The sequence below is a fragment of the Ochlerotatus camptorhynchus genome, unplaced genomic scaffold, assembly GCF_037179485.1.
Source record: "Ochlerotatus camptorhynchus isolate MF236.1 unplaced genomic scaffold, CSIRO-AGI_Acam_v1.1 ptg000035l, whole genome shotgun sequence".
Taxonomy (NCBI): Eukaryota; Metazoa; Arthropoda; class Insecta; order Diptera; family Culicidae; genus Ochlerotatus; species Ochlerotatus camptorhynchus.
The window spans coordinates 169504-185208 of NW_027040526.1; the positions used below are offsets into that span (position 1 = coordinate 169504).

Below are 15705 nucleotides of genomic sequence, written 5' to 3' on the forward strand. Positions count from 1 at the left end.
GACTGAGAAAGCAATTCCTCTCAAGTCCCAGTCGTCACCATCATTAAATAAGATTGGTTTAGAATGACCATGTCTGGTCCGAGGGCCGCACGTTGCACAGCACTGCTCTATGACTACTATTCCTGCTAAATTTCTGTTTAGGACCACTGTGCAATGCACACACATAGAAATTATAGCCAACTTTGGTATTTTTTACCGAAATCTCAACAGCTGATACGTTCGGTAAAATTTGGATTGTTAAATTTAATAATTTTAAAGCTAAAACGAAATCTCCACTTCAATTAAAATATTTCATTATTTGAACAAGATTAAACGAGTTATGAAATTATTTTTGAGCAAAATAGTCATTAAATAAAAGTTAAAGTTTTACCGAACGTTCAGCTGTTGAGATTCCGGTAAACAAAATTACCGAAGACGGCAATACATTTTGAGGGTGTACCACATGTAAAATTTCAACAAATTTGCTGCACTTTTTTTAAAGTGTTTCATGATAAGATTGATCTTTAAAAAGTTACTCTGTTTAACTTTGTCATGAAGCAAGTTTATATACGTAACAATAGACACCAGCTTAGGTCTGACCTTTGCTTAACATTAAAGTTCACGACCAGCTCTATTTAGCAAACACTTTCAATTGTTCTCAACCTTGTGTACATTCATTTCCGAGACAAAGTTTGTTCGCAATCAGCAATCAATTTGATACGGGGAAGTAAGTTGCCACTGACGGTTCACCCGATATGCCTGTCAAGAACCATTTCCCTCACTACTGACTGTAGGGCGCCTCGTAGATATTGAATAGCTACTTCGACGTTATATTGCCTTCAATTTGAGAAGATGACATCGATAAGTTTGGTTCAACAAAAGCGCACAACAGCGCACTGGAATAGCCTCTCCGAATGAATCTGTTTGACATCAACGACACTCTACTTACCATAGCTAGGCACGTACAAATTTAAATATAAACAGTCTTCGCTCTCAACTTTTAGATATGGAAGCAGTCTTTTCAGCTGATCGTATCTGCCTTTCGAGTAGTTGTTATTTACATTACTTAAGGTGGGAAGATTCTGCGGACAAACGGGTGACATTTTGATTGCCATCTTGAGTCCCGTCCACGGAATGGGGGCACTCGGTGGCATAAAGCGCCTCGAACCAACGGGTGCCTCGGCGTATGGAATGCCCAGATACTGGTCAACATTTTTCAACCCAGACTGAGGATGCATCACCCGCACAATGCCCTTGATTCGACCCTGTTTCACAGCTACCTCCCTCGTGTACGGTGTGCCATCGCGTGGATCGAAGCTTGGACTTTGTGAACGTTGAGCATGTTGTTTACGATATACCGCACTGCCGTACTGTTGCTGGTTCTGCATCCGATAGTCTCCAAATGGACCATCGTTGGCCATTGGTGGGAAAATTTCACTACCATCATGCGCTAGCAGGGCTGCGATAGACTTTTTCAAATATTCGCTTCTATCACTCACAAAATTCCCATAGCCATCCAAATTCTCGTCACTATCGGTCCTGGTTTCCACTTGCTGATAGGCCAAACTGAAGCACAGAACCAGGTTAATTAACACAACAAATAATTTCATTTTGTTTCACTGCTGGAGCCAACCGTTACACACCGAAACAGCATTGCTGTCGTAAACCAGCATTTCGTCGCAGTAAATTATTTACTATTTCCGTGAAACACTTCTCGTCGCTCTTAGAATGCATCGCACACTGTCGGCAAGATTTTCTTCACTCACTGTCAGTGCCGTGCACAGATTTCCTCACATTCCGCGGGCACTCGCTTGGCACTAAACTGGGAAAAATTAAAAGCATCTATATTATTCCGTTGCACTTCGGAGCTGTCGGTCGTTTCGTTGCTTTGGGACTCTTCTCATACACAACACGCATTTTCTTCGAAAGCAACGTCATTGTTGGAAGGAAGATAATTAAAATGTATGTGCCGGGGGGAATATGGATATCTTTTTAATCAGCGCGACGACATATGTTGGGAACTGTTCGGACTTGGACGAATTATGGGGAAACAGATTAGTATTGGTGTTGGTGTGATTTGCAACTGCAAGTAAGACGGAAGAGCGATTTCCGACAATCAAGATATCCCTTCATTTTAAAAATACAAAAAGACATGACGCAGTTTGCAAATTCATCTTCCCGGAATGAAAACAGTGATCGGTGGAATCACAATAACTCTGCACACCTATTTCAATGGCAACAAATTCAAGAGCTAGATTAGAATCATTCTTTTCGTAGAATTCAAATTCTAATCTTAACGTAGATTGATTAAACATACTGATTTTGTAATTGATCTTGAAACATATATAGGGGAGCTATAAATAATCAATTTAATAATGAACACAAACTTTCATATGCAGGACAGTCTATCCAAGTCCAAAAATGTCAATATTGTTTCATGAGCCAGGATTGCATTTAATCTATGCCTAATAAGATGAAATCTTCGCATTTTTTTTTTAATTTTGGTTTTTGAACTGAAAAAAAGAAGTGGAAGAATTCCGTAAATCTCCTCAATTTTGTTTTGTTTTTTTTGCATCCACGATCCACGATCTGTTTCTAATCTTAACGTTCACACGTTTCTTTTATAAAAGGGAAGTAGTCCAATTTGGGAGTTATAAAGCTTGAAATTCAGAGGAAATGTAGCCTATAACAAAGAATTATACAAAGTTTACTGGACTGGTAAGAGACTGGACAATGCGTACTACTGGTACCACAAGTACATGTAGGTAAAAAATAGCTCCCAATTACTGGTTTTTAGTATATTGTTCAGTAACTTCCATCCATACCTCCACGCGGTGCCAAATGGGGTACAGTAACCACAGGAAAGATATGGTAATCAGTTCTCGTGGGTTCTTGGTTGTAAACTGACTGAGAAATGAGGGCTCTCATGTTAGGATGATGTGGCTAATTCAACTCGAACTTCTGTAATCCTTATTAAGAGAGGCATAAAACAGCGTTTGCTCCCCATGTTAAGGGTGGTGTCTCCGTCTTCGTCTCCGAGAAAAAAAACAGAAATTTGGAGACGCATTATTACTGCTTACTACGAACTTCACCCATGTACTAACGTACGAAACGCTCATAAGACCGGTAGTTATCTACGGGCCCGGCACGTGAACAATGCTCGAGGGAACAGCTTCAACGCAGCATGCGTAATACCCGAAAACCACAGATCAATTGATTATTTTAAGCAATTCGACAGCATGACAACCCGAGCAGGAGAAAATAACTAATAAATACCTAATTTTGATCTGATACCAAATTTTGGTATTGACCAGCATGACATAAGAGGTAAAATACGAAAGAATAATACCAAAAAAATACATGCAACATACTTTGTAAATACCATAGGTTGATATTTGGATACCAAAACAATACCTGGGTGGTATTGTTTTGGTATTGCATTATCAGAATTTGGTATTGTGGAAACATTTTTTTTGAATTATTTTTTGGTATTTTACCTCTTATGTCTGGTGTTGTTTATTTTTTGAAGTTGACAAATTTCTCGACTTCATAGAGTATGATTGTTCTTGCCACACAATAATACTAATGCAAAAATGGCACAGGCTTAGAAGCTCTAATTTAACAACTGTGGAAGTGCTCAATGAACACTAAGTTTAGAATCAACGTGAATTTACTCTAAAGTTTTACTGGAAAAATTAACCGGCTCACAAAAAAAAAATGGTTCATGCTTACATAAAAATCGATTTTTATGATAAATCAAGTGCAGATTTATATACATCATGATATTTTTGCACACAATGGGGGGGGTCGGTAATGACTCGGCTAATAGTGAAAGAGAAAAATGCGACTTGTTTGCTCGTCATTTCAAGCAAGTGTTCAACGATTTCTCCGCTTCGCCAACACAAGTGCTGGATGCTGCTGTTGGGATGCCACGTGATGTGTTTAGTTTCGTTATTCCGCGCATTTCAGAAGACATGGTGATAGCCGCAACACGCAAACTGAAGCTCTCGTTCGCCTCCGGACCTGACGGCATTCCGTCATCAGTTCTAAAACGTTGTGTAGCCAATTTCTGCAAAATTATTAAAAGCCTCTCGGACTGCTGGGATCTCCAGAATATGTTAGGTATTTTTGCTGACTGGTGCTCAAGAAATTTTATGAGTCTAAGCATAGAAAAATGTAACATTATTTCCTATCACCGAAAAATCGAACCAATCATGTTTGACTATGTTCTCTACGGACGCTGTCTTGCTTGTGTAGAGCACATAAAGGATCTCGGCGTTACCTTGGATTGCAGACTCACTTTCAGAATCCACTACAATGACATCATTTCCAGAGCTAATCGACAATTGGGCTTTATTTTCAAAATTGCCGACGAGTTTCGTGACCCGCTATGTCTCAGGTCACTTTACTGCTCGCTTGTGCGATCCTTATTGGAGTCAAGTTCAGTTGTTTGGTGCCCTTTCCATGCTAGCTGGATCACTAGAATTGAATCCGTTCAACGCAAGTTTGTGAGATATGCTCTTCGTTTCCTCAACTGGCGTGACCCAACGAACTTGCCACCGTACGAGGAGCGTTGCCGTTTCCTGGGAATCGAGCCATTAGAGGTGAGACGGACGGTCGCTCAAGCTATGTTCGCTGGAAAGCTGCTTACAGGTGACATTGACTGCCCAACACTGCTGTCACAGCTAAATATGTATGCCCCTGAGAGGTCTCTTCGTCAACGCGACTTTCTGTTTTTGGAACCACGGAGCCGGAATTATACACAACACGAGCTAATTCGAGCAATCAGCCGGCAATTCAACAACTATTTTTATATGTTCGACTTCAATGTATCAGCTGACGTGTTTCGTCATCGGCTACTTGGCCTTTTCCGTACCGTTGACCGTAACTATTAAGTTTAAGTTTTATTCATTTAGACAGTAATTGTCAGTTGAAATTTTCAATAAACAATAAATAATTACTGACAAATGATTGAACATATTTTAAATATCATTGTCATCTGTCATTGAGCCAATGACAAATGCTGTTATGGCAATATATCCTAGAATTTGTGAAATTTATCATTGGATACTGATAAATATCATAAATTCTAGGTATAATCGTAGAGAAGTCACAATGTAAAAACTGTGCATTTATCACATGATCAACGAGGGTCCCAAAGCCACAAAACAACTGTTTTGTTCACCGACTTAACAAAACGCTACCTCCGTTAAATGTGTTAAAAATATGCGCGTATCCTATTCGAAAACACGAATTCTTCCCATATTTTCGCGTGTCTCATATGAGTTCTCTTTGCGTATATGTTCTGCTTCACTGTTGCTATTACTCGACGTAGTTTTCTACATTGGCACCTTTCCCGGCGTGCTACACACGTTCTTCATGCTTTTCTCTTATTTTTCACCGTCAGGGTTTCCACGTCACTTTGAGTTTATGTCTATCTTCACCAACGTTCTCCGCTCCTGTTACCCATCACAACAAACGCACCAACACAATTGCATCAGAGATCTGTAACGAAAAAATAAAAAGTAGAACAAATATTCAACAGCCGAAAATAAAACTGACTTAAAAACAAAAACACATGAAGAGGCAATAAGAAAAATGAGAAAAGTACACCCAGTAAAGCTAATCAGATGTTTACGTTTTTTGCAGCATTAGAGGCTTGTAAGAAAAATATTTCTAATCTATTTTTAACGCCCCTTCTTCTCGGCTTGGGGACCCGGTTTGTGTGGCATTTTCCGCACTCATTCGCGTGCCCGCGTTTTTTTCTTCATATTTTTTTTTTGTATTCAGCGGGGTGAGCGTATATGTATACAGTATTATTTATTTTGCTTAACACGATCGAATGTAGGTAGATATTCATGACGCCTGGTCACGTCGAAGCAGAAGGAATCCCACCGACCAACCGACGACAGAGAATCCAAGCCGGTGATGACGAATTAAACCACAGAGATGAACCGTATGAGTTACTATGGTTTCACATGGTGAATGACGGTGCATCTTTAATGTTGTGTTTGTTTGCATTGTGGTTGTATTTTAAGACCAAAAAAAATCTAAGTTGATGATGGTTTTCTGTTTGATGTTGAGAAACATTGTTGGATGGTTGATCGCAGAATAGTCGATTAATTCGATTGAATATCATACATATAAAAGAATTTTGTAAGGGAACAAATGATACGAGAAAACAATGGTGGGGTTGTGTACAAGACACGACCCCATGATTGGTGTAGACTACGTTATGCTGTTTAGTGAACTTCTCGCGCACTTTTCTTGATATTGATTTAATATACATACAGTAAAAGTAGGAGTAACTTTTCTCAAATCAAACGATTGTTTCAATAGGTAGGTGCTTAGAGCAACATTATTCGAAAATTAGGGGGATTCAATATTCAACTTCATAATTAGACAAAAAAAGCTCGTATACAGGTTCTCTACCTGTTAAATGATTTGATAGGAATCTTCATAGCCCGATGCGAAAATAAATGGAGGCGCGACAGCAGTGCTGTTTTCAAACATTACAGGCTACATATACGCAAACAGAACGATGTGCAACTAAATGCCCAGACAACCAGAAGTCGTATAACAATGAACAGACAGTATCATAAATTGCTACAGTTTAAGTCAAAATCACATATAAGAACGGCATACCTCGCATTATGTTTAAGTTAAATCGTATAGAATGCAAATTTCCGACTTATATCCGATGACTCATTTTTTCGTCGTACTGTATCACAAATTAAATCGGATGACATTGTAAGACTTTTCAAAATGAATTTGTTTTTACAGATTAAATCGCATATGATGTTAAATCAACTCGTTAACAATTAAATTAAAATATGCACGTATATGGCCTCCACTTTTGTACGTATAAGCCATTTCTTTGCATTCTATACGAATTGTTTGCTTGTATATATGTTTGTATATCTCGAAAACAGCATTGAATATACGTGCATTCTGGTTGTTTGGGTGGTTATCGATTATGACGTCTGGGTTAGGGATAACGTTTTTTTATTTTTTTCATGGAAAGCTTGAAAAGATTAACACTTTTATTTGTACGTTTTTCAAAAGTGTTTTATGAAAAATTTGATATTTTCCTATCGATTTGTGTACTTGGATTTTAATTTCATCCATAAATGACAAAGTTATAAGCGTTCAAAGCGTAACATTTTAACGTGACAGTCGTAACTTTAGATTTTCGATTAACTAGCTTCAAAAGCCATCCTGCGAGAAAATTTTTCATAATTTGAAATAAAAAACTCTTTATTTGAACTCATTTATATGCCTATATTATATTTATTTACAAAAAATGGACAGGACATCAACATCAAAATGGTCTAATTTGAGCACAAATGAGAATGATTTCCCATAACAAACAATTATGCAAAGTTTTGTGCAAATCGACGAAGGTCGATTCTAATCGATTTGTCATTTTGAGTGGAACTGCTCATTGAATGCCTATCATATCACTTTAACACTCTTTGGTCATTCGTGACTTGTCAAGGAATGAGATTTGAACTCGTCATTTAATCGTGAGAGTTGTGGATGTTAACCCCTGCATTCCCAAGCAACATTGCAAGTTTTATCAAGGTTTTATAGCATTCTACAAGTCTTAATCATGGTCTACAGAACCTTCATAAAACCAGAAATGTTAGTTGGGTTGTGCGATTATATTCTCGATTGTCTTAAATTGCTTGCCCAAGAGTAGTTGCGTCAAATAATTGTAAAATTGAGCGGTATTAAACAAAATTTCATCATAATTTAATATAGTTTAAACAATTTAAATCCAATCTTCCAGTTTCTAGTGATCTTTAAACGATGTTAAAATTTCCCAGGAAACTGTTGATAAAAATCAGTGTGATTTTTGAGCGTCCACTCAGTGACTGTTGGAAGATAAGTGATTTGTACAATTCCATTATTTGACAACAACGAATCTAAGCGACGCCGGTGGTGTAGTGGTAAGCTTGATCACCTCTCACCCCAGCAGGCCTGGGTTCAATCCCAGTCGGCGCCGCCAGGATGTTCTGAGGCATAACATCTCTGATCACGCCTTCCTTCGGAAGGGAAGTAAAACCGTTGGTCCCCGGTTCATGAGGTGGTAGGTAGGTAGGGTGCAGGTGTGGGAGCTGCCTCCCTGTCGTCGGTAGCATTGGTGCTCAGCACGGAAAATAAGATCGACGGAAAACAAATCAAGGAGAAAAAAAACAACGAATCTACTTAATAAAATAATGATGGTATGCTTTTGTAGTTCATAATAAATTCTCTGTACAGCTACATTTTCAACCGGGTGTGATATACACAGTTAAAATTATTTTGTAATTTTACACGAATTTCTATGCACATAAAAAGAGCATGCATATTCATGTAAAATTAAATTGGTTTTTAATTTACACGGCTTGAAATTTACATGCATGTAATATTAAACTTCACTAGAATTTTACATGGATGACTAAAGATGGGCTCATCTTGTAATTTTACAGGACATTTAAAATTATACGCAACCATCGTTGGGCTCGTTGTCTTTTTGTAGAATCTCTATTGCGGGAACGAAATTGCAATGTTCCCGGAAAACATTTTCAGATGTACGCTGATCTAAATATGCCAGCAGATCCGAACATGACATCGAAAATGTTACGGTTGCACAATGTGTGACCTTCATGATGTTTTGATGCATGTTTTGCCACCAGTTTAGCACTATTTTTCACAATTTTTCACGTGGTAACGAACAATGAAAAGCTGATTTCTAAAATAAAAATGGCACTCCGGAAAAGCACATTCCATAGAACTGAGCTCACAAAACTTACAATACAACATTTTCCACTAAAGAAATGACTCGAGCTATATCCGGCGGAGAAAAAAAAAACTGATCGCCATATTAGCTTCCTCAATTTGTTTGATGATTTAAATTTACACGAGCATGTAAATGTATAGGTTCAACCGTTGAAAATTCAATGTTCTTCAATAAGCTTTCACATCGCGTGGTGATATTACACTACAAGTGGAAATTAATCGAATAAACGTGTAACTTTATAAGTTTCATCATGTTCGTTTGATGTGCATGATTTTTAATGTAAAATTGAATTAAAACATAGTTTTTTTTTATCTAGTTCGTTTATTTGGAAGGCTCAATCGCGTTAGCTTTACGGAGCCGATAATTCATTGTTCACTGTGTGTAACAAAATTCACTTAATTCTATGTCTAGTAGGAGTTGGGCCGATTACTCGCGGCTTACTCGAGGTTAGAAGGGTACATTTTCGAAGGATAGGATCAGGGGAGGAGCTTGGGGTAGGGTTTTGTTGTCTCATCAGAGCGTTGTCGCTAGTATGAACGGTAGTGCTGTTCTAGCTTCGTCCGGAGTTCGACCGGCTATGGTGACCAGTGGGCGACGATGAGACTCATCGAGACGGGGGGACAAGACAAACAAAAACTAATAAAGAGAGACAAAATACAAAAGGAATTAAATTCTTATACTCGACATTTGAAGAAAAACATAAACGGACTGCATATAGCAGAGATCACGGGTTGCCAACACGTCTCTGATAGGAACATAGGGTTGTCTTCCTTGGGCCTCGAGGGTATTCAAAAGTCGCTCTCTGGCGGCGTCATTATCCGTACATTGCCAAACTGCGTGTTCGATGTCATCGTAACCGTTTCCACACCGACAGATGTTGCTGTCCACGAGGTTTATTCTATTGAGATGAGCATCTAGCGAGTAGTGGTTGGACATAAGTCTACTCATCACGCGAATGAAGTCACGACTTAAGCCCAAGCCTTTAAACCACGCTCTCGAAGAAACATTAGGAATAATTGAATGTAACCACCGTCCAAGATTTCCAGTGTCCCAATCGGTTTGCCAACTCGAAAGGGTACTCTGACGCACTAAATGGTAAAATTCATCGTGTGAAATTTGCCTGTCATACAATTCGCCTTCCTGCGCGCCCACCTTTGCGAGAGAGTCCGCCTTCTCATTGCCTGGGATTGAGCAATGTGAGGGGACCCATACAAAGGTAATCATATATGATCTTTCGACCAGCACACACATCTGCTCCCTTACCTTTGAAAGGAAATAAGATGAGTGCCTACCTTGTTTCATCGACCGAATAGCCTCAATCGAACTGAGACTATCCGTGAAGATGAAGTAATGGTCTGCGGGCATGTTGGAAATCATCCCCAATGCGAAGTTGATTGCTGCCAGCTCAGCAACAAAAACGGAACAAGGTTCCTGAAGTTTGCGGAAGGCGCTAGAGTTTTCATTGAAGACACCGAAGCCAGTGGATCCATTGAGACGGGACCCGTCTGTAAAATATCTTTTCATGCAATTGACTTGTTGGTACTTTTCAGTAAAAATACGCGGAATAATAATAGGTCGAAGTTGATCGGGAATCCCATGAGTTGCTTGTTTCATGGTCAGATCATATTCAATTGAGGAACTGCGATTGGTGAAGTGAACACGGTCTGGAGTATAACAAGGAAGACACATATCTGATGATATGTAGTGGTGGTAGATTCTCATAAATCGAGATTGTGTGTTCTGCCCAAGAATTTCTTCAAAATTAGCAATTATAAGTGTGTTCGTCACTCCGCATTTGATTAGTATTCTGAGAGAGAGCTCCCAGAAACGGTTCTGGAGGGGTGTTACTCCTGCCAGAACCTCGAGACTCATGTTATGCGTTGAGTGCATACAGCCTAGAGCAATACGCAGACAACGATATTGAATTCGTTCCAATTTTATTAGGTGACTTTTTCTTGCCGAGAGAAAGCAGAAAGAGCCGTACTCTAGAACAGAGAGAATAGTTGTTTTATAAAGCGTTATGAGGTCTCCCGGATGAGCACCCCACCATGTGCCGCAAATTGAACGGAGAAAGTTGATCCTCTGCTGACATTTTTGCTTCAAATACGTAATATGGGCATTCCAAGTGCACTTTGAATCAAACCAGACCCCAAGGTACTTGAAAGACAATGATTGGGTAATGTTTCTGCCCAAAAGATTAAGCTGCATTTGGGCTGGGTACCGCTTTCGAGTAAACACTACCAGTTCAGTTTTCTGCGGCGAAAATTCGATCCCTAGATTCATAGCCCAAGAAGACAAGTTATCTAAGGAATTTTGCAATGGTCCTTGCAAGTCCACGGCATGTGGACCTCTTACGGAAACCACACCGTCATCTGCAAGTTGTCTTAGCGTGCATTGTTCTGCCAAACAGTTGTCGATATCTTTGACGTAAAAGTTATAAAGAAGAGGGCTGAGACATGAGCCTTGGGGCAGGCCCATGTAGCTAATTCTGGAAGTTGTCAGTTGTCCAAGGGAAAAGTTCATTTGCTTTTCTGACAACAAATTGTACAAGAAATTATTTAAAATTCCAGAAAGTCCACATCTGTGCAGATTGTCTGACAGAATTTCAATGGAAACTGAATCAAAAGCCCCCTTAATGTCCAAGAATACTGAAGCCAATTGCTCCTTGTGCGCAAAGGCCAGTTGAATATCTGTGGAAAGCAGCGCTAGACAATCGTTTGTTCCTTTGCTCTTGCGGAACCCAAACTGTGTATTTGATAGCAAGTTATTTGATTCGACCCAGTGATCGAGTCTCCGAAGGATCATTTTCTCCAACAATTTCCTAATGCACGAAAGCATAGCAATCGGACGGTATGAGTTATGGTCAGACGCTGATTTGCCAGGTTTTTTAATGGCTATTACTTTGACCTGTCTCCATTCAGGCGGTACAATGTTGTTTTCTAGCAAGGAATTGAATAAATCTAGCAAGCGTCTTTTAGCGATATCTGGGAGATTTTTCAGAAGATTGAATTTAATCATATCGCTTCCCGGTGAGGAGTTATTTGATGAAAGAAGAGCCATAGAGAAATCCAGCATTGTGAATGGTCTATCCAGAGAGCCGCCGCTAGGAGACGCTTCTCGAAGAATATTTTGTGCTGGAACTGAGTCCGGACAGACCTTTTTAGCGAAATCGAATATCCATCGGTTGGAGTATTCTTCACTCTCATTGAAAGATGAGCGGTTACGCATGTTGCGAGCCACCCTCCACAAGGTGTTCATTGAGGTTTCTCGTGAGAGTCCCTCGACGAAATTGCGCCAATAACCGCGTTTTTTTGCTTTGATTAATTGTTTCAGCTTTGTCTCAAGCTTTGAATATTCCTCGAAGTAAGTGGAGGTTTTGTGTCTACGAAAAGCTTTGAAAGCATCAGATTTTTCTACATACAATTTTGTGCATTCTTCGTCCCAACCAGGTGTGGCTGGTCTCCTTTTAAAGGGTGCACTTGGAACTTTTCTTTTTTGAGCTTCCAGTGAGCTTTTGTAAATCAAATCGGCTAGGAATCGATATTCTTCCAATGGTGGAAACGCATCTATTGATTCGACACCGATTGTCACCGCCGTTGCATATTTCTGCCAGTCGATGTTCCTTGTAAGATCAAATGGAACCCGAGATGGTTCTGCAGAGTGAGGGCCACACTTTATTGAAATGATGATTGGCAAATGATCGCTACCATGGGGATCATTGATAACCTTCCACTGACAATCCAATGATAGCGATCTTGAACACAAAGATAGGTCGAGTCGGCTTTCTCGAGCCGGAGGTTTTGCTATACGTGTCGCTTCACCAGTGTTCAAAATAGTCAAATTGAAATCGTCACATAAATCGTAAAAAATAGCCGCTCTATTGTCGTCATATAGATCACCCCACCCAGTACCATGGGAGTTCATATCACCCAGAATTAATACTGGGGATGGAAGAATCGAAACTAGATTCCAGAGTTGACTACGGCTAATGGAGGTTCTTGGTGGAACGTATACTGAAGCTATGCAAAGATCTTTGTTCTTCACATTTATTTGGCAAGCGACGATTTCGACGCCTGATAGAGCAGGAAGGGAAATTTTGTAGAAAGGGTAGCACTTTTTGATCCCTAAAAGTACTCCTCCATAAGAATCGTCTCTATCCAGGCGAATAATGTTAAAATCGTGGAAGTTGAGTTCTTTATCGGAAGAAAGCCATGTTTCACAGAGAGCAAATATATCACAATCAGAATTGTGAAGTAAAAATTTGAACGAGTCTAGTTTAGGCACTAGACTACGGCAGTTCCACTGTAGCATAGTGATCATATCTTCAACCTCGTTCGACGAATTATCCATCGAAAGATATGATTGATGCAAGGAGGGGCCATGAAACAGTCAATTGCTTAAGATATGATTCTAACGTTGGAAGCAAGGCAGAAACTAAGCTTCTTAGAGGGTCTTGTATGTTGAACATGTTTAATATGAATTCCACAATGTCCGAAAAAGCTAGCAAACCTCGTTCGGACTTGGATTTCTTTTGAGAAGTTTGAGGAGCAGCTTTTTTATTTTTTTTATCTTTGTTGGGCAATGGCGGAAAATTCTTGCTGCATCCAGGGATTGGATCAACAGGAGCCTTCGGTTTTGTTTTTTCATCCCCATTACCCTGGGAATTTGGCAATCGTCTGGAGGTGACTTTAGTTTTCTTACGGCGCACTTTCGGGGAGGGGCATTTTCTTTTTGAGGATCCGTCCATTTTTGAAGGTGCGTGTACCACCGTAGAATCACCTTCATCCGATGAGTCAGAGTCCGATTCTTCAGCTGACAAAATCGAAAATTGGTTTGCATCTTGGACGGCTGATGCAGCCTTCACCATTTGCGCATAAGTCTGCTTGGAGCGTCCAGAGATTGAACGCTGCACTTTATCGGAGTGCTGCTTGTACATCGGGCACTCCTGCAAGGGGTGAGGATTCTCGTCACAGTAAGCGCATTTTACTGATTCTTTGTGGCAAGAATCCTCTTTGTGGTTTTCACCACATTTGCCACAACGAGTTTTGTTGCCGCAATGGCTGGCCGAGTGTCCCAGCCTTTTGCAGTTGGTACAATTATATACCCTCTGTACAAACAGCCGCACTGGAAAAAAAGCACCATCAATTTTAACAAAGTTTGGGAGAACTGAACCTGCGAAAGTCACCCGGAACGAGTCTGAATGTTGATAAACTTTTTTACCGTCTAGCAAAGATGCTGAATGCAGTTGCCTTACATCCAGTATCTTCACTAGCGCGGTAGCGAATGTCGAGTTTTTAAAAGTTCCCGAGGCATGTTTCAAGTCCTCGACAGTCAGACTCGCGTCGGAGACCACGCCTTCTATCTCCACATGTCGAGAAGGGATGTAGATGTTATACTCAACACTAAAAAGCTCGTGTTCAGCAATTTTATTTGCCACATCATAAGTCGGTGCTTCTACACGCAGTTTGTTGAATCTTTCTTTGTGTACCAAGATTCCCGGATACTTACGCAGCAAATCTCTCGTTATGTCGAGAGTTTTCAAAGGTTTATTTTTGGGCCGAAAAAAGACAACCCATGGTCCTTTCGAAGACGGTTCATAGTATCTGGTTCGCGTAACGTAGGCATCGGAAGATGCCATAAGTGTTGCGCAAAAGCGGTGCGCAACCACTTAAGAAGGAAAAAAAAATTAAAACCTTCACTAATTAATTAATTTTAATTACTAGTAATTAAATTTTTTGCCCGACGTACGAACAAATCAAAAAGAAAAAAAAAAATCGAAACAAAAAAAAAACTTATATCTACTTGCAAAAAGTTGTCTCACTATGACCCATACTCCCCTACCAGGGGTGAGAGACAGAGTCACGCGCCACGAGGCAAAATTAAACTACAATAGGGAGGCAATGGACTTGCAAAATGTATTGTCTAATACTTATGCCGGTTGTAAACAACCTATCAGCCGTTGCAGCTAGATGGTCCGTTTGCTGCTGCTGGTGGTGATGATTGGTGTTGGTGGGTCGGCACGATGATGGCTTGACGACCGGATGGATTACCGGGGTGAACTAAAGCTGGATGGCAACTCCAAGGGGCTCGGCCCATGGAATTCCACTTCCTCTGTTGCACACTGGTCACTTGGGGCACCCAATGGGGGGGTGAAAAAACCGCTCGGGCGGAAAAAACACCGAAAAAAACTAGATGCCGCACGACTGAGACCGGGACGTTGTTAACCGACTGAGTGTTCAACTAGGAATGATTAAAACATAGTTAAAAGCGATGTAATTTTATAATAGTTATGCTTATGTCATGTAAAATTCCTTATTTTTTGCTGTGTATCCTACACTCATAAAATAAATCACATAACCAGTGGAAAATATCCATTTGAATTTCACATAACTTTCATGTGATCCCATAGTTGTAAATTGCACCACTAAATGACATGAACGTTATGTGTCCAATGAAATCTATATGATTTCTCATATAGAATTTCTAATGCTATGTGATATTCAGGTAAAAATCATTGTTTTTGTTTTTGGAAAAATACTATGTGCTTTTCTAATAGAAACTAAGTGAAAAAAAATTTTCAGTGTAAGATACAAGCTTCTTCAGTAGGGTCAAGGGTTTCCAATGTAATCGTCATGAGTTCCATGCCAGGTCCCGGCTAAATATTGATTTGAATAAATATTATGATAGATATCGGAGGTAAAGGTCAATAATTAAGTATTTAGAATAATATCAACAATTTGCTATGTATGTAAGCCAGGATGACACCATTAGTTATCAGATTTCAATATAAACTATATGTAAAAAGTTGCTTTGCCTCCCTTTGTTCACAATTTGTACTGCTAGTTGATTTTTTACAATTATAGTCAATTTTGAAGTGTCCGTTGTGGCCATTTCAGAAAAGTTAGCATTTATTAGCAGCTTGAAATAAACATAAGTTCAAA

At 39.7% G+C, this 15705-nt stretch overlaps 1 protein-coding gene across 2 annotated transcripts in view; it reads right to left on the minus strand.

Annotated features, from left to right (window-relative positions):
• The window catches only part of LOC135709512 (neuroligin-4, X-linked-like), a 71400-nt gene that overhangs the window by 21335 nt on the left and 34360 nt on the right, over positions 1-15705 (minus strand). Inside the window, exons 2-3 of one of the 2 annotated variants that reach the window (XM_065231907.1) lie at positions 5464-5484; positions 929-1801 (exon numbers count right to left, since the gene is read on the minus strand). In XM_065231907.1, coding sequence (XP_065087979.1) covers positions 929-1589 — 661 coding nt within the window. In that variant the 5' untranslated portion in view covers positions 1590-1801; positions 5464-5484. Of the gene's footprint in view, positions 1-928; positions 1802-5183; positions 5485-15705 lie in introns of both variants that reach the window. The other variant, XM_065231915.1, reaches the window with a different exon arrangement.